Source organism: Ursus arctos, unplaced genomic scaffold (genome assembly GCF_023065955.2).
Source record: "Ursus arctos isolate Adak ecotype North America unplaced genomic scaffold, UrsArc2.0 scaffold_24, whole genome shotgun sequence".
In the NCBI taxonomy this organism is placed as follows: domain Eukaryota; kingdom Metazoa; phylum Chordata; class Mammalia; order Carnivora; family Ursidae; genus Ursus; species Ursus arctos.
In genome coordinates this window covers 18460100-18486538 of record NW_026622919.1, presented here as the reverse complement: position 1 = coordinate 18486538, position 26439 = coordinate 18460100, and the positions used below count along the sequence as shown (strand labels likewise).

At 53.5% G+C, this 26439-nt stretch overlaps 1 protein-coding gene across 1 annotated transcript; it reads right to left on the bottom strand.

The window, feature by feature from the left end:
- Window positions 1-1510: 1510 nt before the first annotated feature.
- MPP3 (MAGUK p55 scaffold protein 3) lies at window positions 1511-26439 on the bottom strand. The gene is made up of 18 exons (XM_026512716.4): window positions 25949-26439; window positions 25581-25699; window positions 25245-25322; window positions 24019-24099; window positions 23661-23798; window positions 19684-19765; window positions 18445-18530; window positions 17027-17101; window positions 13745-13941; window positions 11886-11950; window positions 10536-10556; window positions 9991-10032; window positions 8539-8703; window positions 8339-8419; window positions 5910-6003; window positions 5614-5722; window positions 3911-4033; window positions 1511-1805 (listed from the first exon to the last, which is right to left on the bottom strand). The coding sequence occupies exons 1-18, from the start codon at window positions 26055-26057 to the stop codon at window positions 1629-1631; spliced, it is 1842 nt and encodes a 613-aa protein (XP_026368501.2). The 5' UTR covers window positions 26058-26439; the 3' UTR covers window positions 1511-1628.

Here is a 26439-nt window from a genome sequence, read left to right as displayed (position 1 = left end):
ACACATGCCACCAATATCTATGTGTAAACACGTACGGGTTTTTTTTATTTTAAACAAGACTTTTCTGCTTTTTACAAAGAGTATAAACACTTTAAAGATGACCTTTGTCTCTGGGGCCCTACCCATTCTACTCTCGCAGGCCAACCGCAGATAACAGCTTATCTCAGGGGCAAGGAAGTTACTTGGGTGAGAAGTGAGACAGGCCTCCCATTTCCATGGCCTGCTGCTTAACATACATGAAGAGAATTAGTACCATTTTATCTGACAATCGCATAAAAATATTACGAAGCCAAAAATGCCTGTTGAATAAAATGATAAAAGGGGGGGAAAAGCCATCTGGTGTTCAACCCCTCTGCTCGTACACTGGAGGAAAAGCCACCCAGATGGGACTCTGCTTAGGGATGGTTAGTGTCTCTCAAGAGTCATTTTGACTTATTTGTTTTCGGCCTCAGAGCTGACTTTGGATCCTGGCTCTCCCGCAGAACACACACAACTTTGTACGTGCCCTTCCCACTTCAAGGGGGCGGTCGTCTTCCCCGCCCCGCTGCTACGTGCGACAACTCAAGACTCATTTCACTTGTTAAGAATTTGTGCTTGGTCAGTGCAACGACTTACCCTTTTGCTAGAAAGACCTGAAGAATGTGATCCTGGCAGGTGCACCTAGCAGGTTTGTGAGCTGGAAAGTTGCAGAGGTGGCTTTGTGTGAGAAGGCAAAATGGAAATTTCTAAACGGGCAGCAAATCTTCTCCCTCTGGTCCTTTGCCCAGAACCTGGCCCCCTTTTCTTCTCGTGAGGGAAAGAGCTTGGCACGTGTAAGCAGCCTCTTTGCGGTCTCAGGAGTTACAGCCACACTGCATTTTACTGTAAATTCGAGCTGTGGTGAGAGGGACGGGAGCGACAAGTGATAGAACGGAACAAAGCAAAGCCAGGGCTCAAGGTTGGGAGTCTGAGGGCATTTAGAAAAGGGACAAGCAGCCTTATGTTCCTCCAGAGTCCCCCAAACCACCATCATATCATATAATAGTGCTGAAATTCATGACGATGGTGAAGTGTGCCTTAGTGTTGAAAATAAAGTTTGTGTGTGCTCACTATTTAAGAAGACAGAGAACCACGTTTCCTACTGGCAGGCAAACATGATCGCAAAGGTTAACGTGGACATTTGAGTGCTTGAGGACAGGGGAGGTTCAGTTGCCCGGAAAAATCAGTGCGTACAACACTGAGATTTTCATTTCCAACAAAGCTGAGTAAAGGAAGCATCGCTCCGTTTATAATCTCTGCAAATCGGTACTGTAGAAATTTCCCACCCCCACCCCCCAAAAGACAGGGGCTACTTAACTTCGGTGCAAAGAATCCGGGTCGACTTGCGCGGGATCCTTTAGTGAATGAAATGTGTTATTCTGTGATATGCCCCCCTTTCGATTCCTGTTCTCTGCTCCCCAGTGGTGCAGTGAAAAACAACAGACAAAACCCAGTAACAGAGGAGACTTCACACATATATTTTTCTTGACGATGGCATTTATGGAAAATTCTGCTCCTCTCCACACTTGAGATTCCTGGGTGGTAGCATGGGGGAGGCTGGGCAAGGTGATCTTCCAGGGCCCCTCCAACCTGGATGTTCTAGGATACAGTTACCTGACCCAACTAATAGGCACCCAGTGAGTGTCCTTGCTCAGCTTCTCCAAGAGCACTCTGAGCTGGCTGTGGGCACTCTGGAGGTCCTCCTTCACCAGCACACTGTCCACCAGATGCCCGTAGTGCTGGTCTATGAAGGCCGCGGAGGCGGCCATCTCCTGCTGCTCCTCGTCCTGTAAGGAAAGGGCCAGTTATGAAGCCACTGGGTGGTTCTCCTGCAAAATAAAAAAACCTCCAGTCTTTTCTTGGGCAGTGTTCTAATGTCTAATTTTTAAGTGATGAGGGGGTGACCCGTGCCCATGCATAACCCATGGTGTGCACAGAGAGTATGGATAACTCCCAGTCACACGTCCGACAATGTTGCCAGGCAGTTCGTCTTCTCAAAGTATCTGCTATGGACCTGTTAACCTCAGCCATGACATGGGCTTTGGGCGGATGCCGATTCTCTCTCCGCGTGTACATAGAATATGTCAATATCACACTTCCGGTTGGAAGGTATTTCCAAAGAAGGGGTACCATTGCGTTCTTGTGTCAATTTGGTTAAGTAATTACAGCAAAGAACTACAAATACTATTAACTATAAGCAAAGCAAGCATTTCTGGAATCAACAAGGGGAAAGAAGGAGAATAAGTAACGCTAAGGCCCTCTGAATTCAGACTCCTAAATTCATCCCGTGGAACTTCATTCTTCTTGCCATTTCCTCATACCGGAGCCCAACACGAACACAGTAGCTCGAGTAGAGTTCTTTATGAAAGTGCTGGGACAATCCTGACCAAACACCCCATTTCCCCGGCATCCCCGACTTCCTTCATCAGACTGCTTTCCCAACCCCCTAACCCTGAGGGACAGGTAGCCCTTGATCCCTCCTGTGCCCAGCCTGCGTAGGGTTTGCGTCTTCATTCGTAGACATCTCGGAAGAAGCAGAACCTCGGGCCAGTAGTTGATTGACAGCTAGCTTGATTTGGGGGAAAAAGGCACGTGGCAGGTCACCTCTAAGTAACGTTGCAAAATGAAATCCGTCTCTGGCGTTCACCCACTCCCTTTCTATCTCCTGCCAGGCCTCTGCTGCTTTCTCTCTCATGCTTACTGAGACTCAGGCTTTTATAGCGCGGGGTGCGCTGCCCTCCCCCAGAGACCCACATTCCAAAATATTCCCTCCTCCTCCTCCTCCTCTCTGTTGCCCACCAGCCCCAGATCCCAACTTTAGGGAGAGTACCTGCAGGGTCAGAAGATAGGTGCTAAAGGCCTAGGAAAGAAGTGGGCATGCTGCCACAAAGACAGCAGAGACCAAAGAGAAGACTGAGGTCACTTCGTCTCCTTACTTTCTCCCAGGAGGAGAAACGGTAGATAACATCGGGAGAAGCCTGCTACATCCATACTCTCTCTCACAGGGCTCCTCTCTACTCAAAGGCACACTGCAGTGTCCCATGCTGCCCCTGGACCTTCAATCCTCCCTCCCCCGTGTCCCTCTTACACACACACCTCCCACGGACCTGCTTCTGGAGTTTCCCCTCCTCCAGGCACCCTCATTCTTCATCTTGGAAGCACGTAGCTATTTAAGGAATTATAGAAGGAACATTTTCGCCACTAAGTACCTCAGTCTTTCTAATATTTGCATCTTGAAGGAACTCAAGTAAATCTCTCCTGGAATAAATGTATGACATTTGTTTTGCAGCCATCAATCCCCTGAACCAGGGGCCCCTGGGTGGCTCAGTTGGTGAAGCGTCTGACTCTTGATCTCAGCTCAGGTCTTGATCTCAGGGTCGTAAGTTCAAGCCCCGTGTTGGAGCCTACTTAAAAAAAAGGGGGGGCTCTCAGAACCCCTTTCCTGGCCTGTAAAGGTGGAACTCAACCCCCTGTGGCTTCAGCGAGAGTGTCCCAGTCCTGAACAACACGTAGAAAGACTCCCGCCATGCTGTCCCTTGCCCCATGTCGGAACCACTTGCTGGATCCGAATCTGTGTTTCAATTAAAAACGACTTGGCTTTGGCCGGGGAAGTGAGCAGATTGGCGTGATCAAGTCTTGGACAGATGTCCCTTATTTTCTGAGAGGATCCTTCTGTGAAGGAGTGAAGGGTGGGGAGCCCGGGCAGTGTCATCCCTGTCTGAAGCAGGAGGAACTTTCAGCTGCCCCACCTTGGGCTTTCTGGTGACCTGACCTGATCTAAGTCTGGCCAATAGAGGCAAACGGAAAGACAGCCCCGTGCAGGAAGTACGAGCGCCCTTACACAGCGGTAAGGCCCTTTTAGGCCTTCAGAAATGATCACCTTTAAACTTACAAGTGGGGCTGCTGTGTCCTCACAAGCTGGGGACATGGGTGGCGTCTTCGTCTTTTCCTGTATCTCAGGCTTTACAAATATAACATAGGGCTTGAACTCTGACGTCCTCAGCTGTCGCAGTGCCTGAGAAAGAGAGTTCAAAAATATTACACATTTTGGAAATGTGTTCAAAAATATTACACATTTGGAAATGAAACACTTTTTGAACGCTCTGTAATGGTCTGCTTTATCACATAACCTCAGGGGCAAAGGTCCTGATCACATGGTCCTATGACAATGGACTTCAACTGGGCAGACCAGCTGCTCACTTTCCCGTCCTCCACTTTGACTCTGGACTTGGCTGGGCCCCAAAGGCCCACTTGCTGAGAATGAACGTTCGAAAGCCCTGGCTCCAAGTGCTGCCGTCTCTCTTAGCTCTGCCCGCACAAGCTCTCATTAACCTTCTTGTGCCCTTCTCCACCTGCTCAGTCCTGATAGAAGATTCAATGTGCATCTCTTAGTCAAACGTCGTCGATCTGTACTATACTATTCAAAATGTGTGTTATCACACAGGCCTCCTTAGGATATTCAGAGAAGAAAAGGTTTGCTAAGCAAATGAAGAGACTAAGAAATCATTTGAAACAAATTATAAAGACTTTAGAAGGTTTTCAATATGCAAACCATCCTGTTCATTACTGCCTAGGACCTATAACGTAAGGGCCTCAATTTGGAAACACTGGTATGAAACCGTTATATGTACAATCTGCAACCCCTCCCCCCAAAAAATCAATAAAATCACTTTTCAAATAAAATTTTGCAATTCAGACTTTTAATTTTGATGACCAACCCCCGGCAAATCCATATGAAAGAGGGTTTTCCTTTATAGACATAACGTGCTTTTTGGAATCTGTCTCAAACCAACTTCTGTTAAATAAAGCCTACACCCTACAGCATAAAATCAGAGCTCTGTTTCTATAGAGGAAGGAAACACCCAGATTGAGTTCAAAGCTTAGAAGTGTTTGTCAAAGACGAGGTTAGAAAGGTGCCTGAGCCCCCGTCAAACACATAGCAGGCAAACAGATTTGAAGCCCTTCGCAGGGTCACGTCTCCTCCCCCTTTCTCCTGCAAACTGCTCTCCAGGTCGCCTTTCTTGGTGATTCCCTGAGCCGCTGCCCTGACTTGTCTCGGGGGCGGTGTCCTGATCCGGGGAGCTCAGCCCCAGCATCCACCTGTGTGTTCACGGCATCTCATTGCCTGTCTCGTCACGACTGACCAGCAGTGCCCACATCCCTGCCTGCTCCCCTGTCCGCAGGCCACCAGGGGGTCTGGAAGCACCCTACAACTAATGCCGTTTTGTGTCTACACGTGCACATTTCGGGCTACAGAGCTTTCCTTAGATTCTCAAAGGGAGACCTAAGGAAATTTCAACATCCAGTCCTCTGGACTAAAAAAGCCTTAGATCGAGGTCAAATGTTCTGTAAAATATACAGTCCCCTCATTTATTATTATTATTTTTATTTTGAGAGAGAGAGCAGAAGGAGAGAATCTCAAGCAGATTCCCTGCTGAGCCCAGAGCCAGACGCAGGGCTCGATCCCACGACCCTGAGATCATGACCTGAGCTGAAATCAAGAGTCGGATGCTCAACCAACTGAGCCCCCAGGCGCCCCTCCCCTCATTTATATATTCTGCCAACAGAAAACACCCAACCGGCTCAGAAACTCACATCCGGCTCCACGTCCACCAAACACACTTTGTTTTTGGCCATCACCGCCTGAATGGCGTCCAGGCTGGTTCCGTAGAGATTTTCCTTATATTCACCATGCTCCAGGAACCTAAAACACCACCAACAGGGAACAGGCCTTCAGTTCCCGAGTTTGCCTAAATTAGCAGGGAAACGTGGATGGACTTTCCACAACTCCTCTCCCGCATCCCCCATCCTTCCCGAAAGCCCTCCCACAAGGTCAGGCGGAACACCGGACAGGTGCACCGAGGGCCGGCTGGGCCATCAAGCCCACGTACTTGTTGTGATGTAAGTCGGCCTCGAATGCTTGCTTAGAGACGAAGTGATATTCCACCCCCTCCTTCTCATGGCTCTTTCGGGGCCTGGTGGTATCTTTGAAAGAAAGGAAAAGGGAAACTGGGCCAAGAGACGTCACCTCACAGTGTTCGAGAACAGCAGCGAGCCTGGGCCCTCCTTCGTCTCCAGAGCTCATTGCTGCTCGGTGGATGAACCCAGGGCTCCCATTCCTCGGGGCCCCTGGGGGTCAGGCACACACCACGATGTGGGAAAGGAGGCTTCCCACTTTGCAGGTGAGGAAAACTGAGGTGCAGGGAGGTCAAGCCCCGAGCCAGGGTGTGAGCTCTGTCCCACGCCGAGCGTTTGCCCTTAGCGGCCCCGCGAGGCGGCCTGGCTGAGGTGGTGTGGCTTGTAAAGATCACTGAAGGGGTTCCTAGTCCCAACCTTTGATTTCCTCCTGGTTTTCCGTTCCGCGAGCCATGGGGCCCCAGATACAGACAGCCTGCTGTAGGCTTTTAATTCCTTATTCAGTTATTTCTCATTTTGAGAGAAGAGAGAGGAACACAGACAGTCCCGTGATGGACTAGACGCGTTTCAGCAAAGCTGGCTCTCACGTAAATAATTGTAAAACCCACAGCGTTTCTCCACTGGTTTCTGTAATAGAACCGAGATGCGCACTTGGGGGAGAAATCGGGTCCTTCGCAGAACCAGAGCACGCGTGAAGGCACACGCTGCTCTTTTCCAGAGCATTCCGGAAGAAAAGATGGGCGTCTTGAAGGACAGTATTTTCATGCCCTTGGGGACCATGCGGGATGCTCTGTGCTCTGTATGCAAGCATGTCTGTCCAACCTTGGGCAGAGCTGCTAGGGACACTTGTCTGACGTCATTCCCTTGCTTAAAAACTTTTTATTCACCACCAATAACATTCTAAAGACCTTTGAGGAGTATCTCCTCCCACACCATCCACCCTAGCCTGCCCAGTCCCTGACGCTGCTACCCTGACTCACACCTCCGTCCGTTTGCACAAGTCGTTCCCTCTGTATAGAGAACTATTCCTTTCTTCTCTGCCTGGAAAACTCCTATTTATGCTTCAAAACCCAGGATAAAAGCCACTGCCTTTGGAAAGAGGGAAGCCTCGAGAAGTCTTCCTTGACTCCGTTCCTAAGAGCAAGGGGGGGACCTCCCCGATCTGTGGGGTGCCTGAGGCAGGTAGGTGTGACCATCTCTGCACTCCTGCCTGGGGGATGGATCTGGGGGTTTCCGAAGGACCCACATGTGAGCAGCCTCTACATGTCCGATTTCAGTCCACCCTGGAAGGCAGTGGCCCTCGGAAGCCTACCTACCAAGTCCATCAGAGAGATGCCGCGAGAATGGCTTCCCAAACCCTGCCGCCTCCCTCCAATCCCTGCCACTTCAGGTGGGGCTCTGAAAGACAATTCTGACAACCCACAGACCGGGTTATGGGCCCCAAGGTCCAGGGGAGAGGGGTCTGGTAAAAGAAAAGATTGGTGCTGGCCTTAGAATGCTCTGGAAAGGTCTCATTACTGCCACACAGCATTCCCTTTCGGTGGCCACCAGGCGCCCACACCGCATCCCTCTGAGACCAGAAGAACTGAGGGTCCCAGAAAGGGAAGGGACAGGAGTGGGAGGCAGCAGGCGAGAGGCCCTTTGGGGGTCTCATTACGGATGTGACTGGGCAGGCTGCGTGGGTTTGAATCTTGGCCCCACTACTTACCAGCTGTGTGACACTGGGCAAGTGACTTAACCTTTCTGAGCCCCAGTGTCTTCCTGTGCAGTACAGGATGGTGATCAATCTTTTCCTCAGGGGTACTGGGGGGCTGACCAAGCTACTGCACGTAAAAGCTCCCGGTACAGGTCCTACACCCTTGTTCCCCTCTTCCTCATCACCTCCAGAACCAGGGCCTCCTGCCGCCTCGGTCTCAGCATCCACAGCTGCTCCTAGCCTCAGGACCTGGCAGGGGTGTGAGCACTTCGGAGGGTGCCCAGCCACTCTGCTGGGCTGGAAGCCAGGTACAAGGGAGCGCCCGAGCCGTGTCATTACTCACCGGACTCCCGGCCTCTCTGCCCTGCTCTCTTACCCAAGCGGAGGGCGGCAGCCATCGGAGTCAGAGTCACTGCGAAGAAGCAGCTGGAACGGTTGCTACTTTGTCTGCAGTGTGCTCTAGACTCCTCTCCCACCCCAGGAAGAAACTGAGCAAGTGGTCCTCCAGCTTCTGCCTCAGAGGGTCCTAGTGGACCACTGAGAGTGGGTTTCTTATCATTCCTAGGTCCCGTGATCTGCCCGTAGCAGGCAGTGCCTATCGGTTCCTCAGACCCAAAGTAAGGATGAGACTGGAACTGGGGAGTCAAGTCCCCATGAACTCTCCACGCACAGGTGTGCACACACAAACCCCCATGTGGGCCCTCTTACGTGGAACAGCAACACCGAAGTGCTGTGGGTTCTCTGCCACCACCTTCTGCTTCAGCTCATGCAGCCGGGCTCCCAGAGATCCTGGGAAACAAAAGGACGGCTGACCGGGGTCCCTGCTGAGCTCCCTCCCCACCAGTGTGGGGGGGTGGGGGGGAGACTCCTGCATAGCCCACTCCCTGGACACACAGGGCCTCACCTACCAATCAGAACCACCAGGCGGGGCCGTTCACCAGGCTGGTGCTGGTACCTGGTCACCTCCTCGTAGGTCAGCAGCTCTGGAGACTCGGCTCCTGCAGACCCCTTTCCTTCCTGGGGGCTTCCCAGTCTTTCCCTACGGCCCAGCCGGAAGCTTCTCCGAAGACCAGCTTTGTGGGAAGGGCAGGGAGAACTGGTATTTGTCCCAGGATCTCCCAGTAAAGACTTTCTCTACCTGCCCAGACTTGGAAGGGAGGCCAAGTCCCACTGGCCTCTCCCAACCACCTCCTGCTTCAGGAAGGGGCCGATCAGGGTGCACAGGAAGATGAAGAAAAGGTGACCATCTGGCCTCCAAAATCAGGGTTCAAGGTCACTCTTTCATTTAAAGATGTTTACTTGTAGAGAGCACAGGGGGAGGAGCAGAGGGAGAGTGAGTCTTAAGCAGACTCCACGCTGAATGCGGAGCCTGGCATGGGGCTCGATCCCACGACCCTGAGATCATGACCCGAGCTGAAACCAAGAGTCGGACACTCAACTGACTGCGCCACCCAGGTGCGCCTGTCACCGTTTTATTTAGCACGTGGCTGACCTTGGAGGAATCATCACCTCTCTGAGCCTCAGCTTCCTTATCCGTGAAATGGGAATACAAACGTACAAGTGCGACGTGTGGTCCTGGGTTGGATTCTGAATCAGGACAAACGCTCTACAGGGCATTACTGGGGCAACTGGCCCAATTTTAGTATGAACAGTGTATTAGATGACAGAACCGGATGCATGTTAAATTCCCAGCGTTTTAATGACTCGCCTGGGTTCTGTAAGAGAGCATTCCCGCCCTTAGGGAATACATACTGAGGCATTTAGGGGTGAAGGGACGTGATGGCTGCAACTGAGTCACGTGACTCAGGAAGAACCTGTATGTGCGAGAAAGGGGGCAAGCAAACACGACAAAGTGTCATCTGGCAAATCTGAGTTCTTGGTCCGATTCTTGCACCTTTTTGGTAAGTTTGAAATTACTTCGAAAGGAAAGGGAAAAAAATCTCTGCCGGTCTCTAAGGCCTTTGAAAAGACTAAGCAAAACAGAAGCAGCAAAGGACCTCTGGAGACTGGTAAAGGCTTTGTATTCACTGCGCGGTGGCGGCAAACACGGACTGGCCCGCGGCCGAGCCCCTGATGAGAACAGATCGGTGTTAACAGATCGGTCCGCATCCCTTCCCTGCCAGGGCTCTGCTCCCAGGGGCTGGGCAGAAGTTGGGGGGGACCCCAAAGCCTGGGCAGGTCAGCCCCTCCCCTGGCTGACAGAGACGGAGGGGAATGTGGGTGCCCCAGGCTCAGCCGTTCTCGAAGGGCTGCTGGGGCTCAGATCACTCTGCCTTCATTGTCTTCCCCTGGCCCAGGAGCCCACAGTTGGCTGTGCATGGGCAGGGCGGGGGGTGCTGGGGACGAGGCCCGATACTCACCCACATAGTGCCCTTTGAGGTACCCCTCACAGTCACAGGTCTCTGGGAAGCAAACAGAGAGAGGGCAGCCAGTGAGCCATGCCGGACACATACTCTGACCCAAACGGACCCGGCTCCTGGGTGGCCAGGAGGAGCCCGCCGGGATGATGTCTCAGGGGGCTTGGGAGAGATGCCAAGTCCCGGCTCCCCAGGAAACCAAGTCCTTGTGTTTCACTCAACTCTCCATGCTTAGGCCCCAAACAGATTTTGCAGGCCCTGGCAGGGGTTCTGGGCCAGCAGGCCCATCTGGGTTAGGATCAGTGTGCAGAAGGAAGGGAGATTCACTCATCCTGCCCCACCTTCCCGTCTTCTGCCTCCCATCCGGCCGTGGCACATTAGCCCAGCCAGAGTCTGGGGGCGGGGCCCTATGTGCCGGGAGGGCAGGGAGGAGCTCTGTGCCCAGCAGCTCTTCACACCTCAGGGCACAAGGGGAGGAAAAGAAGCCCCTCCAGCTCCAGACAGTCTACATTCTTGTGCGGGTGCACGGGGGATAAATACCAGCCTACCTTTGTCACAAGGCTGATCATCTGCGGTTTGCACAAAAGACAGATGGAAGAGCGTTAGTGGAGGGGAACCGGGAGGCCCTGTGGCTGAGAGGCAGCCGCGGCCCTGTGTGCGCAAGGAGCCCTCCATCTGTCCCCTTTCTTTCCTCCAACAAACCTGTGATCCGAGCTGCGGTGTGTTATTAAACCGAGCCTAGCTCTAATTAGTCTTCCTGTGTGTGTCTCATTAGCAGCCCGAAGCCAGCCAGCTCGGCCCTGGCGTAAGCAGCCCCAAGGCCAATTTACTCAGCAGCCCTTCCGACTTGAGAGCAAGTCTGGAAGAGTGGCCGTGGACAGCGGCCCCCAGCCAGGGAGCAGCTCACTCCAGGATGCCTGCAGTGGGGCCGGGACCTGCTCTCTCTCTTCCGGGCTTTGAGATGGGCCTGGGCAAAGGCAGGTGCCAGAGGATGGAGCGGTGCAGAGCAAGGCTGCCAGCCAGCTGCACTCCGGTCACCGGACACCCCCTTGGGCCCCTCACTTGGTTCTGAGCCCCCCTGAGCCCGAGAGGCCATATCACGAGGCAGCTTGCTCTCTATACAGGGCTCTCATCTGGAGGCTCTGGGCACAGGCCCTCCGAAAACCTGACCCCAGCCCCGCTCCCTTGACCTCCCAAGCCTCCATTTTTCCACGTTGGAAAAGAGGATGTCATGACACCACTCCTTCACATTGTGATGATTAAAAGGCAAGGTGCTGGTGAGTGTGTCTTCTGAAGGTAGGTGCCAACACGGGATCGGATTGCCAGATAAAATAGAGGACACTCAGTTCAATCTGAACTTCAGACACACAACAAATAATTTTTTCTTAGTATGAGTATGTCCCAAATATTGCATGGGCTATACTTACACTAGAAACCCATTCATTATTTATCTGAAATTCAAATTTAACTGGGCATCCTTTCTTTTTATTTGCCAAATGTGGCTGCTAACACAGGGTCACTCACAGCCTTCCCCACTCCCATCCGGTATCAGGGGTTCTTAAACTGTCTGGATCAGAGAACCCCTTGGGAAGCTAATGAAGGCTGTGGACGCTCTCCCAGACACACACACACGCACACACAATTTTGCAAAAGGTGTTTAACATGCCCCCCAGTATCATCTATGGGTCCCAAATACAGTAGCTCCTCTCCAGAGAACAGCTTCCCCCTCTCCGACCTACCCCCCTTTGCCCTCCTCATCCCCTCCTTCCTCTGGAGGCCTGCCAGCTCAGACGGGACCCTCGGTGCCCTCTCCAGTCCAGTGCTCACTTCTTCGGGGCACGAAGCCTGAGCCCTAACCCCAGCCCCTCACCAAAGTGCTTCCCTGCCCATCTACTCACAGGGAGGCTTCCTGAGGCTCTGCGGGCTCGGCAGGGTGCCGGTGGCTCTCCGGTAGCTTAGTCGCCTGTGGGGACACAAGGAAATGGGCAGGCCCATGAGCTCGGCCACAAAACCAGTCTGAGAGAACCTTCTGGAAAACTCAGGGAAACCAAGGCCTGGATTGTACAGGTGGGTACAGCCTGGCACTCCAAGGGCCTCCCTCCTTCACAGTCAGTGCCCGTGACACTTTCACAGAAGCTCATTGATTCACAAAGAGGAAGAAACCAAGTCTCTTGCTCTGGGAGGAGCTCATCCAGCCCAAGATGGTCACACACAGGTATATGGCCCATTGCATGTCGGCGATCGGTCATTACCTTCCTAGGGCTGATTCTCAAGGAAGGAAGGCCCCTTGTTCACTCTCACCCAGCCTCCCCATCTCTGAGGAAGCTGGGAGATAACACAACGACTCCCAGGAGATGTCAAGGGCGAGAGTGACCCTAATTTAGCCCCCTTCTTTCCCCCCCCCAACGGAGAGCACAGCCTGGCACACTGCCCAATTTAGCCATCAGTAGAGAGGCAATCACCAAGGCCTCATCTCGGATCTGAGAAAACACCCAGGGCTCTTCGAGGTGTCTAGGGTTCCACATTTAAACACAGCTAAAGAACTTTCTCCCCAAGACCCGGGAAGCCCAAGATGCGTATGGGTCTGAGGTTCCTGAAGAAAGAGGGCAAGGGTTCTCCAAATTTAGCACCTCAGAATCACCTGGACTCTCTGTTGGACCAGCGAGCTCAGGGTCTGCCCCTAGAGTTTCTGATTCAGCGGGGCTGGGGCAGGGCCCAAGGGTTTGCATTTCTAACAAGTTCCCAGGGGATGCTGACGCACCCGGCCTGGGGACCGTGTCCGGGGGGCCACTGAGGCAGACGAGCCCCGATGTCTGTCACGGCAGCATTCCACACCCCAAAAGATGGAAGAAGGCTACAAACCTCAGGAGAGGCCACGCAGTCATGACCGCCACACCCTCTGGGCCAGCATTTACACTTTCGGAAATCTACCCTAAGGAAATCATGTGACCTGTAAGGAACAGTCTCACGTGCAAGCTGATGACTGCAGTTTGTGGCAGCGGAACAGTGCAGACAACTGAAAAGCACAGCCACAGGAAAGGAGTGACGTCACCTGGGTACGACCTTCCTCAGAGACGCCTCCGTGCATGCCCAGGTGAGGGGCAGCCCTTCTAGGATACGGCCTCGCAGAGCCCGGTGTCCTCCTCCTCCGCACCCATCACATTTCTAGAAAGTTCATCTGAACCACATGTGACTTTCCGGCTACACTGTCAGCTCCCGGGGGAGGGGGGCTGGGGGGAGAAGGGCAGAAGCCATACTCGCCGCCCATGACTGTGGTCTACTTTCTGATGAAATATCATACAGCTATTAAAAATCACACAATGAGGACTAGGTAATAATGTGGGAAATGCTAAAGTCACCATGTTAAGGGACACCGCCCCCAAAAGCATGACTTCCAATTCTCTCTGTGTCTCTCCTGTAAAGAGCACAGGAAGGACCTCCATCATGCTGTCGCGATAGCGGCGAGGCTTCGGGTAATTTGCTTTCCCTCGTCCTCCTCTTCTGTATTTTTGTATTTTATTTTTCAACTTTCTTTAAGTAAGTATTATAAAACATACATCCTAGATTTCCATACGGGTATTTAAATCTCAAACGGCCATCACCGCTGGCGGGAGCGCAAGAAGACTGGACACAAGGGCCATGGGTACTTACCTCCCCAATGACATTCCGCGCGCGACCCTCCGGCCAGGGCTCTGCCGTGTACCCACACCTCTAGCCACTCCAGAGCCACCCCCCAGACAACACAGCCCAGACCCACCTTTCCTGGAACTGCTTGGAGGGGATGAGGCCAGCTCGAAGGTTGGTGTCCCCTACTCGCTTGGCCTGCCACCACGTGGGGTCGTCCTGGCTCACCACCTCCAGGACCTGCCGGCGCTGGAAGGGCAGGCCTGCCTCCTGGCAGGGGATGGCCCGGTCCTCGCGCGGGTTGTAGTGGAAGAGCGCCCGCATGAACACCTGAAGGGGGCGTGAGCACAAATATGAGTGACACCTGTCACTCACTGTCAGGACGCTACTCGGAAACACACGGCACATGGCTTCCTCTTGTTCTTCAACCGTTTGAATAGTATAGTCCGGAAATCTATCAAGGTTCAGAAGGTAAGAGGTGGGCCCTCTATCGGAATGTCTCTTTCCAGCGGAAGTCTTCCTTAGTTACCCAGTCTGCTGTCCTCAGAACAGCCTCTCAGCACACACGAAGCAACAACGGGTCCTGGGAACCAGCCCGATTTTAACTAAAATGTGGTTTGGGCTATGCTAACTGCCCCTAAGGACGTCGGCAGCCATCTGTTAAATAAGTGATCTAGAGGCTTGGATTCAAACACAAATATCAACACAACGACTGTTGCTGGCTCCTCGTCATCACTCCGCAGTGGGTGCCGGACGTCCCCGTTTTTTTACAGCTCACCCTGCCTCAGCTGCCACATACTCTGCCAACCCCCAGCTGTCCCCTTTACCCTGAAGTCACCCCTCTAGAGAGGATGGTGGGAAGACAGCGTTTTGTCACACTTTCTTGTTCTATAAGTCAGTGGATGCACTTATTTTATTTATCTCTATTACCAGACCATTAGGGCTCAATTACTTTAACAACAAACAGAAGAAAGAAAGAAAAGAAAAGAAAAGAAAAGAAAAGAAAAGAAAAGAAAAGAAAAGAAAAGAAAAGAAAAGAAAAGAAAAGAAAAAAGGAAGGAAGGAAGGAAGGAAGGAAGGAAGGAAGGAAGGAAGGAGAGAAAGAAAGAAAAAGAAAGAAAGAAAGAAAGAAAGAGAGAAAGAGAGAGAGAGAGAGAAAGAAAGAAAAGAAAGAAAGAAAGAAAGAAAAAAAGAAAGAAAGAAAGAAAGAGAAAGAAAAAGAAAGAAAAAGAAAGCCAGCCAGAGGCCCTCCTTAGACAGATCCAAGTCATACTCCTTTATGTGTCAACCAGAAAAGATTCAGTTAGGGGCACCTGGGTGGCTCAGTCAGTTAAGCATCTGCCTTCAGCTCAGGTCATGATCACAGGGCACTGGGATCAAGCCCCACCTCAGGCTCTCTGCTCAACAGAGAGTCTGCTTCTCCCTCTCCCTCTGCCCCTCCCCCTGCTTGTGCTCTCTCTCTCTCTCTCTCTCTCCCTCTCTGTCAAATAAGTAAACAAAAATCTTTTAAAAAAATAAAAGATTCAGTTAGACAAAGGGAAGAACTTCCCGGCCAGATATTATGAGGACAGATACCCTCATCCAGCCACGGATGTTATCAGGGTCCCAAGGCCCTCGGAAGAGAGTATATTCTCATATGGCCAGTCCATATCCAGCTTCTGGATCAAGAAGAAATACTTAGGAAGGACGGCGTAAGGGACAGGTTACCCATTTTCTCCAGGAAAACCAAGTTTTCCCCCTGTATCAAGTTAGAACCTGCAAAAGCTGCCTATGGAGATGACACGAGCATCTCGAAGAAGAATCACCTTCCGTCAGATAAGAGTCTACATTATGCAAGGCCTGGGATTCAACCAAAGTGTGCAAATACGAAACAGTCACACCAAGATGATGTCTTGGTTTGCCGTAAAAATCTGACATCAAAGATATTGTCCATTATTGATCCCCATTCACCAAAATACTCATTGACGTCTACTTTGTGCCAAGTGCTGTCGTGTCGCTTCTCTTCCTGCATTTAGGGCCGGGAGCCAGGGGCTGGGAATCACCTTTCTTGAAAAATGGGCATGCTTCCTTCCATCTCCTGATGAAAAGTATGTCCTACCCTTCCTCTCCTTTCTGCCCTGGCTGCCAGGCCGTTCAAATCCAAATTTACTTGAAATCGAAGCAGTGCCCTCTATTGTCCTCTCTACCACCACCTCAGCTCGGGTCAGAATAATCTCTCCCAGAGGCTTTTACAAACAGCCTCCCTACCATGTCTCCCTGCCTCCAGTCTCTACCCACTCCACCCTCCCCCACGTGGCAGCCCGGGAGCTCCCACATCCCCCAGGGCCTCGCCATTTCAGTGCTCCCCCGCCCCCCCAGCCAGACTTCCAGCAGCCAGCCCTGGCGTCTCTCTGTCCACGGGCTTTCTCCGGCCACTGCTCTACTCTAATGCGGCCAGCAGGGAATGCTGGGAATCCATCCCTGGATGCAGCCTGGCAGGAGCTGGTACACAGATCTCCCAGCATCCCTGGCTCTTGGGTGGGAAGACATCTGTCTCCGCGGGATCCCCGAGTTCCCCAGCAGCATGACACAGTGGTAACTCGGTGACACACGTTTTGTTGCACTCACTGCCTTCCCTTCCCCGGGGTGTTTCCCAGGGTCACCTCCAAATGAACTACTTGCTCTTGAATCCTCGTCTCAGGGTCGGCCTCTGAGACCCCACACCAGGCCGGGATTATGCCAACACCCTCAAGAAAGCCTTAACCTCCCTCCCAGCACAACCCCTCCAGAGCCAGACCAGGGTGCTCTCTCTCTCACCGACCCCCATACTCCTCTCCCCACCTCTGAGCCTCTGTAGACGCAGACCTCTCTGTGTGAACCTCCCTCCCCCTCTTCTTCACTTGGGAAGTCCTACTCACCTTCACCTGCCTCAAGCCTCCCTTCCAGCACCCCTATTATCCGAACCCTTCTGGGGTGCTTGTAACTCTGCTCGGAATCTTTCTGAAGCACGAGCACTCGTCACATAGCAATGAAACACTTGCTCTCTGGCCTCCCTCTCTGAACTAGGAGTCCTCAAAGCTACCAACTGTCCCTGTCTCCAGCATCTGGCAGAGCGCCCGGCACAGAGGACGTGCCCAAAAAAGGTAGGCTCACCAAAGAATTAAGCAAATGGCAGTTACTTAATTGGTCCCGAATCCAGCACATTTGGTACCCTCTCCTCTTCACGGCCCTGATTTTCCATTTCAATTAAAATAACCTTGTCTTTTATTAGTAAGCTACGTCATATCCTGTTTAGAAAGAGGCAGGTACCCAGTAAATGAATCACAGTGTGACTGAATTACGGTTCTCCACTGAGCACACGTTCTGAAGACCAGACGTGTGATCTCTTCCCAAACAACTGCTTGAAAGCCCTCCCCCACCTCCGACCCTGCCATACCTTGCTGTCCTTTAAACGGTCTTCCTCCTGGGTGGCTGGGATGATTTTCAGGGTAATGGATCCCTGGGACTGCGCCTGAGAGGGGAGAGTTCGAAGCTTAATACCTCCCACATCTAACCCTTGCTGAGTTCAAGTCTTCCTGCCCGGATGTGGAAATTCACGTCAGAAGGAAGCCAGACGCGCCACCTCCCCTGTGGCCTGCCCTCCCATGGCGGCTTCCATGAATTAACTAAAGCAAAACTCAAAACCCAGTATCTGCATTTTCATGGGACAAAGGGATACAGAACTCTAAATGAGCACCAAGGACAGCGCACGCGTTGACTTCCGCCTTTCCCTCCCTCCTGACCTCTAGTGCCCCAAAGGCCACCCGTCCTTCTCTTCTCTCGGGTTATTTTCATAACCAAGTTCAGTTTCATTTCCCTCCCTTTGCTTCCATCTTCTCCATCGGGCTCTCCAACCTCAGGCTACCCCTATCTTGCCGGGGGTTCCCCTTCCCTCTACCCAACACAGACCCCGCATCCCCAAGGGGGAGCCCACGAGGCAGAATGCGGTCCGCCCATGAGAGCACACCTCGCCCAACAGTCTGCCTGGCCCAGCACTGCCCTAGAGCACAAGGAGGCTGGGGCCTGGAACCGGGGAAAGGGCAGTGGGGACAGGAAGATCAAAGGAGCCTGCCTGCAACCAGGGCTCCCTACATGGGGTCCCCTCTCTTCAGATCAGCCCATTTCTGCCCGCTCCTGAACTATCAGAAGTTAGCAAAGAAGGTCATGTCAGGGGAGAAGGATAAAGTGTCATGCCTGAGGGTAAAGAAGACAAAACCATGACTGGGGCTCTTGACAATTGCAGCTTGACTTGAACTAGCAGAACGGGCTCTGGAGGCGGTTTGCATCCCAGCACTTAAGACCTTAAAGTCCCCTCACGGAGGTGAAGTGTGTATCCTTTCGTGGATGTTTACATCCCAATCATAACCATGCATTGGGTGAGAAACATTCCCTGTTCCTACTTTACAGGAAAGGAAAGTGGGACCCAGGGTGACCTAATGGCTCACCCAGGCTGCCCGGCTGGGAAGTCCGGGAGGCAGGATTCGAACCCAAGACCAGCTGACCCCAAAGCCCTTGCTCTTGGTCCACCCTGTAGTGCAGCTTCTTATTCCTTATTCCTCAGAACAGGGGACCCTTTGGAGGAGATGTCCCAGAAAGGGGCCTCGGGAAAGGGAGTGGAGCTATGCTGAGGAGGTCTGGCCCGGAAGTGCCCCGCTTCCTGTCTCCCACCCCGACCGTGGGCACACCGCAAGGCCACTTTGCCTGCAGCGTCCTCACGGACACAGAGACTGAGCCAGAATCCGCCCTGGCTCCTGGAAGTGCCTTGCTTTGGTCTGACCGCCCCCCTTCCCCCACCAGCACACATGCAGCACAGACCAGAATCTGGCTGATCTCATCCGGGCGCTTATGCACGACTGTGATTCCGTTCACTTCTCGGAGCTCGTCTCCAACGTGCACCAGACCTAGGAGACACAGGGGCTGTCCATCAGCACAGGAAGGGGCCTCAGCCCCAGGGCACCGCCGGCACCCGCCAGAGGAAACCGCCACACTTGGGGCAGACTCAAGTGGGCGGGTCTGGGGCCAACTGAGTCCTACTGTGTGCCGGGTGCCCCACTCAGCATCGCAGCCTCAAAGCCACCCAGGGAAATCCCTGGTTTACCAGTAGGCAGCTGAGACCCAGAGCAATTATGCGGCTTGCCCAAGGCCGCTCTGCTAAGAAATACTGGAGCCTGTGTTCAACCACACTTATTTTGACATAGAAAGCCTGTTTTTTTCTGTTAGAACCTCCGCTTCTTTACAAATATCATGAACTCTTCACCTAACTGGGTTAACAGACATACTCTTAGAACGTCCTTCTCAAATCTTAAGAAAACTTAAAGGCACCAGGAAAGGTGTCGTCAAGAGTATTAAACACACCTGTCCACTGGCCTCGGCTTTAATGACAAGCGTCTCTGCACCTGAGGCCGTAATTGCTAGTCAAAGAGATGCCCGAGGCGGCCAGAAGGCAGTTAGGCATGCAGGATTGGGGTGGGGGGTGGCTAGACCTGCTGAATACAAATCTGCATTTTAACAAGACGCTCTGGGGGGGGGGGGGGTCGGTGCTTGTTAATGTTTGAGAAGCTCTGGTGTCCCCAAGAGTGATACCCAGACTTCTGGGGTAACACCTCTCTACACCAGAAGGTTTGTCTCCCCACCGAGTCGTTGTTTCACACAACACTGATTCCAACCTGTTTTCCACCCAAACAAATCTGGGGCGTGAACACCCTTCCCTCTGTAACAGCAACAACGGGGGTGGTGGGGAAGGGCATCCCCGGTCTGCAGTCAGGAAACCCGCCAAGCCCATGCTGTGGGCTTCACGACCCCAGTCCTCGGCGAGGCCGGTGCAGGAAACCTTCTGATCAACCCCCACGTTCTCCATGCCTGAGATGTTTTCAAACAATTACAATTTCTACCGGGCTTGGGAAGGAGAAGAGAATGCCAGCCCCACTCCCAGAAAGCAAAGCACATCCCAAACAGGGGACGAGAGAGGAGAAGGAAAGGAGACTCATGGCCACAGGGGGAAGGCTGGGGCACACCGGCCATCACTTCTACCAAGCCAGCATGGACGCCACTCACCGCTCCGGTCTGCCGCGCCCCCTCGCATGATCCGGGCCACCACCACAGCCCCTGAGTGCTCATCCCGCCGGATGGTGGCACCCTGCATCAGAGACAGAGCAGGCAGGCTCCTGAGAAGCCGCCCCAAACCGCAGACCCCGAGTCCCTGACCCCTCAGAGCCTCCCCGTCTCTCCCTCTGTCACCCCAGAGGGCAGATCAAGGGCAACCCTTTCTGGTGCAGAAGACACAATGAAACCAGCATCTCACGTTAATACAGCACAGCAACTCCCATATCTCATTTCAGGGCTGAGGGACAGGGGCTCAGAGAAGGTCAGCATCCCTGAGGTCGCCCAGCTGGGAAGGAGTAAAGGATTGTGGGAGGCCAAGTCCAGTGCTTGTCTCTCATATCACAGCCCTTGTCTCTTGCAAAGACATTTAATAGTAAGGAGAGAATGTGCCTGCAAATTCTCAACCTCTAATCAATCACAGGGTCCCGGGCCTTCTGTGGTTGCGAGGGGGACCAATTATGCACCAGCCAGAGCTTCGGGACCAGGACTTGGCACGTGGAGCACAGCAGCAATGATGACTAGGACAAGAGGTGCTACCAAGCCCTCAATTTCGTGCACCCCACAGGCGGGACTGTGGCAGGCAGGGCAGCAGTCAGGTGAAGCACTGAGCCCCGGCGTTGGACAACCCTGGGTTCGAATCTACCTGCCGTTCGCTGAAAGCACGCAGCCTTAGCAAGGAAGCCTCTTATCTGCTCGGAGTCTGTTTCCTCTGGGGTACGGGGCAGGATTTAACTCCCGGACTTGGTGCATGGATTCTATCAGGTAATGCAGGCTAGCCTCAATTATGTTGCACACAGTGAGTGCATATAGTAAGTGCTCAACAAGTGTTAACCTTTTATTATTGGCTGTTACTGCAAACACATGGGCACAGTTGTTATTAACTTCATTCAGGCCACCTATTTGAAGTCTGTAGGACAAATACTGCTGGAAAGAGAAACCATCAGCCAAGAACCCCATGGCATCCTGCCTCCTAGACCTTCAAACTTTCCGGCATCTCTGTCCATCCTGTCCTCCTTTCCCTGCTCTCAGCAGAGGGGCTCCTCCCATCTAGGCTGGTCCTTCTGTCCCCTCCCTCCCTCTCCAGCAGACTCAATGCCCCCCCTCTGCTGGCTCCTTCTCCTGGCTCCAAAAATATTATCACGTCCCCCTCATCAGTACAAAGCCTGCCCCTCCATCCAGCAGCCACCAGTCTCTGCTCCCTCGGACCAAGCACCTGTTCTCTCTGCTTCCTGCCCTCCAGGTGACACCACCTGCACCCTCGAGAGCACCGGCCACAGCACTGAGCGCCCGCCAGCTGCCAGCCCCCACGCACTGTCAGCCTTCTCGCCTCTCCCTCCTGCCTGTCTGCCTCCAGGGCCCACCCTCCCTTGGGGGTCCTCTCTTAGCCCAGGCCCTGATGACACCGCTCTCTCCCAGGTCTTCCCAGCGACCACGGGTCTCCAGGGCTGGGTCCTCCTCTATCTGCCTTTTAAATCACGAAGCAAGGGCCAGGCTTTGGCCCTGGCGCCCTTCTTGCCTCACTGTCTGGTCTCTACCCTCGTGGTCTCACCTCTCCGGTGTGATTTTAACCCTTCCCGGATGCTGGCGGCTGCCCAGTCTGCTTCTGAACAAATAATCCCTCCACTTCCTGGAAGCCTCCACTTTTGAATTCAATGGGACCTAAGCTCCACCCCTGGAATGACGGCCGCCGTGCTCACCAATTGTCCCAGCTGGACGCCTGGACACTATCCTGGGCATCCCCCTAGACTCCTGCCCAGACCAGGCCAGTCACAAAGTGACATTAATTTTTTTCTGACATATCTTGGATTTCTCTTCCCTGTTCCCAGAGGCCTAGGTCAAGCCCTCTTTCTAGACCTGCCCCTCTCTGGTCCCCACCTTCAAATCGGTCCTCCGTTTCTGGCCTCACCCTCCAGGCCACTTTCTATTGGCAGCTGGGGAGATCTTTCTAAACTGCAAATCTGATCATGTTACTTCCTACTTAAAACCTTACAATGGCCCCCCACTTCTTTCAAGGACAAGCTATGACACTTTGCTGGGACCATCAGCATCTCCCTCGGGTCCGGCCTCACCTCCGTCACTCCTAACCACAACCTCAGCATTCTACACCCGCACCGGGAAGCCCGGAGCTCTCTGAATACGACGGAGTAGGCAGTTAGCTATACAGGAGCCTTTTGTCCGACGGATACAAGGGTAGAGGCCAAGTTCCAAACAGCCAGGACAGACCCCAGGGGATACGCCTGCGTTCTTCCCTACGACCACTGCCTTACCGGAACCTAGAGCTTCGTTATAATACATTTACATTGTGGTTTTAACCCCTTACCCCATCCTCCCTCCTCCCATCCCCAGAATGGCTGCCATGACAGGTCAGACAAGGACCACAGGGGGCCTGAAACGCCCACTCCCAACCAATAGGAGCCCCTTAGGTGACTGGCAACTGGAGTCAGAAACCGCCCCAGCTATGACCCAAAACCTACCCAAACATAAAAAGAAAAGACAACCCTGACCTCCCAGCACAGCCGCCCCTTTGGGTCTGCCTGCTGTCCCATCTCCAGAGTGTCCTTTCCTTTAAACTGCTATTAAACCTTGGCTTGCTCGAGAGTCTGGTTCTGAATTCTTTCTTGGCCGAACTCAAGAACCAAGGCCGGGGAACAGGCCTCTCCTTTGACAAGTACATCGTGCTGTTTCCTTACCGTGATTTTGTTCAGGTCGTTCTGCGTGGGGGGGCCTTTCCTCTCTCTTGTCCTCCTGGGAAACTTGTTCTTTTTCTGGGAATTCAGCCTGGGCATCTCCTCTTCCAGAACCCCCTCCCGCCCCACACCTGGTCACTTTCCTGCGAGCTCTCGGAGGGCAAGGACTGAGCCTTAATCACCTCTGACCAGCCGGTGCCCAACACGGTGCCTGGCATACAGCATTTTGCCGTGTCAGTGGATGGCTGTCCCGTTTGCAGGGGGGGGACACGGAGGGGGCAGAGAGCTCCCCTTCCATTTGCAGAAGTGGTTTAGCTGAGGGCCCTTGGTGAAAGGTGAAAATCAAGAATGCCAGCTGTGTTGGGGCGCCTGGGTGGCACAGTGGTTAAAGCGTCTGCCTTCGGCTCAGGGCGTGATCCCGGCGTTACGGGATCGAGCCCCACATCAGGCTCCTTCGCTGTGAGCCTGTTTCTTCCTCTCCCACTCCCCCTGCTTGTGTTCCCTCTCTCGCTGGCTGTCTCTATCTCTGTCAAATAAATAAATAAAGTCTTTAAAAAAAAAAAAAAAAAGAATGCCAGCTGTGGCATTCTCTGGGGCAAACCCTCCACGCTCTGGACTTCCTGCACTTCCCCCATCTAATAAACAACGCTGTCCCTTTGCTCGGTAAATCAGTGCTGCACCAGGACCAAAACGACAACAATCTGTCAGCTGGGGAGAAGAATGGCTGCGGCCCCGTGCTTCCTCGGCATTCAGAGCAGGATTTGGCAAACTTTTCTGTGAAGGGCCAAATGTTAATATTTTAGGCTTCGCAGGCCACACCGTCTCCATGGTAACTGCGCCACACTGCCTTGCAATGAAGAAGCAGCCACAGACGACACGTAAATGAACAGGCATGGCCACGCGCCAGTAAAACTTTATTTACAAAAACTGGCAGTGGGCTGGGTTTGGCCCTTGGACCACAGTTTGCCAAGCTCTGCTGTGGAGCGTGTCCAGGGCTGCCCTGGACAGCTGTGCAGGTTATTTACTGCACAAAGGAGCTCGGCCACAGTCAAGCGAAGCTGTGTAACCCAGAGAGAGAGGTACCCTGCACACAAAGGTACCACGGGGACCAGTGGCAGCCCTGACAAAGCTGATGTCACTCACTCCGGGGACTTCGGGGGGGGGGTTCTTGTCCCCATTTCCTGGGTGGGTGGGACAGTGGTACAGGGAAGGGACGGGGAAAGAGAGGTGGGTGTCACATACCAGGGGTTCCTTGTTCTTCACCAGGCGGACGATCTTCACTGACTCTTCATCAAAATCCTCATCAATATTATCGGGCAGAGGGGGAAGGACGGGGTCGAAATTCTTCTGGGCAACTGTATCGTGTACCACGAGCATGGCCTGTCCAGAAAGCAAGAGAAGTGAAGAGCCAGCCCCAGGGGTCCGGAGGCCTCGGCCGGGCAGTGATTTGGGGGTGTCGGATCTCATGCCGGAGAAACCACTGCCCAGACACTGGTACTGAGGACCCCCTCACTCAGACCTCTCCTTTCCTCAGCCTTCCGGCCGAGCCCCCATTCCGGGGGACGTGAGCTGCGCGGGCAGGCAGGGACTGTGTGACTACCCTGAGGTGCGGGGTGGACAGCAGCTGGAGCAGCTCCCTCTCGTCGCTGTGCACGGAGGCGGCCTGCAGCTCCTCCATCACCTGTGGAGGAACGAGACAGAACGTCACACGCGGCTGGGGTGCCGCGAGCCCGCTGGGAGTCGCCAGGAAAAACTCTGTTCCCTGAGCTTCAGACCCAAGGGTCCCTGCAGGAACCCGAGAGTGCAGGGGACCCTCAGCCACCCCAGGACTGACGCTCTCAGGGAAATCACAGCCCGGATCCGAAGAGCTTGGGTAGCTCACGCACGCTACTCCTAATAGGAGCTAACTTACTAAGCCCTTACTCTGTGCTGTTTGCTTGATGCGGACCGTCCCACCTAAATTTCACAGTCAACTCAACATAGCAGGTATTATTATTTGCCGTTTGACGGACGAGAATTACTAAAAAGCCAGAATTGGAACCTGGGTCTAAGGGGCTCTATTATCCGTGCTCTCACCCTGGTGCTATTTTATAGATGAAGAAACTGGGGCTCAGAGCCTCAGATCTGTGGCAGGTCCCAGAGCTGGTAGGAGAGGCAGTGCCGAGCCTGGGAGCCTGACAGCCTAACGTGCTCCTGATCACGTCGCGTAGGGGAGAAAGGAGGGAAGGTCTGCGCCCGTGCCTCGCCGGGCCATCTCCTGGGGTTAGGTGAGTTTTTTCAGGAGCTGGCCTTGGCAATCCACTAAGACAGCTCTTCCCAGACCAGGCAACACAGAGGGCAGGTGCACAAGAAATTAGGAAGCCTTCCTAATAAGCATTCCTTTAAAAAAAATGAGAACCCTGAGCCAACAGGCAGGGACACATTGCAAGTCACCTGCCCCCAGGACTTCACAGGGGCCTCCCCAAAGCACAGTACAAGGTGATTGTCTGACCTTCATATTGCCAAGCCTCAACAGTTTGGGAACTGCCGATCTGATCCAAATGCTCTCATTTCACAGCGGGGGGAACAGACTTTCTCGGGAACACACAGTAAGTGGGTGTCATCATGTCCCTGTGTCCCTTGGCCCAGGCCAAGGCTCACAGGTTCTTTCCTGCTCATTAGGAGGCCCAAGGAGGAGCAAGAGGAGAAGGGAAGGAGATGTCTCTTCACCTTTGGGCTCCAAGCCCCGATGTCCCCTCTAGGCTAAGCAATGGTGACAGGCAAGATAAAGGAGCCCTACAGGGTCAGGAGTGGGGCTAACACCGTAAGGAAAAACCTGGGGCTTACATCCTCGGCAAGGGCCACGGCGCTGTGCAGAACAGGGGTTGGGCTTTGCCTCTCGTAATAGCGAAGCTTCTCGTGAATCTGCAAAGACAGCCAATTTCAGGCTGGGGCCTCCCAAGTCAGCTGCCCAGGTGTACCCTAGATGCCCCACAGCCTGCCCGTGACTGTGTGGACGGCTGCAGACTGGGTCGCCGATGGGTCAGCCTAAAAGAAAGCCAGTCACAGTGCTAACGAAGACCTTCCCGGGGCAGGGGAACGCTGAAGATGGACTTCAGGGGCCAGAGCCAGCTAGGGAAACCTCTAGAAACCCGCAGCAGATGGGATGAAATGGGGCTTTACCTTCATTAAGTAACTGAGGCTTTTTTCACTGAAAACATCCCTCAGGAAGCCCATCTCTTCCTTGTGGTTGGAGTCAGGTCTGAGCTGAGACGTCAACAGGGCCAGGGTTTCATGCAAACCTGAGGAGAGGATAAGACACACTAAGTATGGCCAGTGCGCTGGGTACCTCCAGCCCCGTGGGACCCCAAGGGGACCCTGCCGTGTGGACATTCTCTCCCGAGGCTCTCATTCTCTCCCAGGGCTTGCGGGCAAGGCAGCTCCTAAGAGCCAATGCTGGCAGCAACCTGCTTTCTCTCCAGCCTGGGGCTGCTGGGGCAGGCTCTTGTCTTCAGGGCCTCGGGCAGGCCCAGCCCGGGAAAGGCACTCACCGGAGTCCTCCGACAGCACGGGCATGTCTGTGCTGCTCAGCTCGCGAGCTCTGCCTGCGGATTCTGGGAGAAGGAGGGTAAGTGGCGTCGCTCCATCAAGCAGAGTCATTCAACAAACAGTGCCTACACCCCTGCTGTGTCTGTCCGTGACCAACGTGGGGACAGAGGGGATGGCAACAAATAACTCTCTGCTTGTTTGTTGTTTATTTTTCAGAGAGCAAAGAAAGAAAACTAAGATTTGCTAATACCCCCGATGTGCCAAGCATTCTGCTGGGTGGTTTCCTAGGGCACTTTTCTTAATGTGCACAAAGCCCTGAGGAATGGATACTAATCTCCCCATTTTACTGATGAAGAAACAGAGGCCCAGGGGAGTTCGGTAGCTTGCAGGTCAGACTCCATACTCTGGTGGCCTTTCCAGGCTGGTCTCAAAGGTATGAGGTGGCCCCTGCTTCCACTGGGCCCTGTGCCCTGTTACCTTCCGAAAGGCCCTG

Bases quoted from the DNA above. Each gene is read 5' to 3' on its own strand.
- MPP3 (XM_026512716.4), bottom strand. From the start codon at position 26,057: ATGACTCTGCTTGATGGAGCGACGCCACTTACCCTCCTTCTCCCAGAA. The intron at 19,766-23,660 runs GTATGTGACACC...TCTCTGATGCAG, and splicing joins TGAAGAACAAGGAACCCCTG to GGTGCCACCATCCGGCGGGA. The intron at 13,942-17,026 runs GTATGGCAGGGT...CGCCCCCTTCAG, and splicing joins ACCGTTTAAAGGACAGCAAG to GTGTTCATGCGGGCGCTCTT.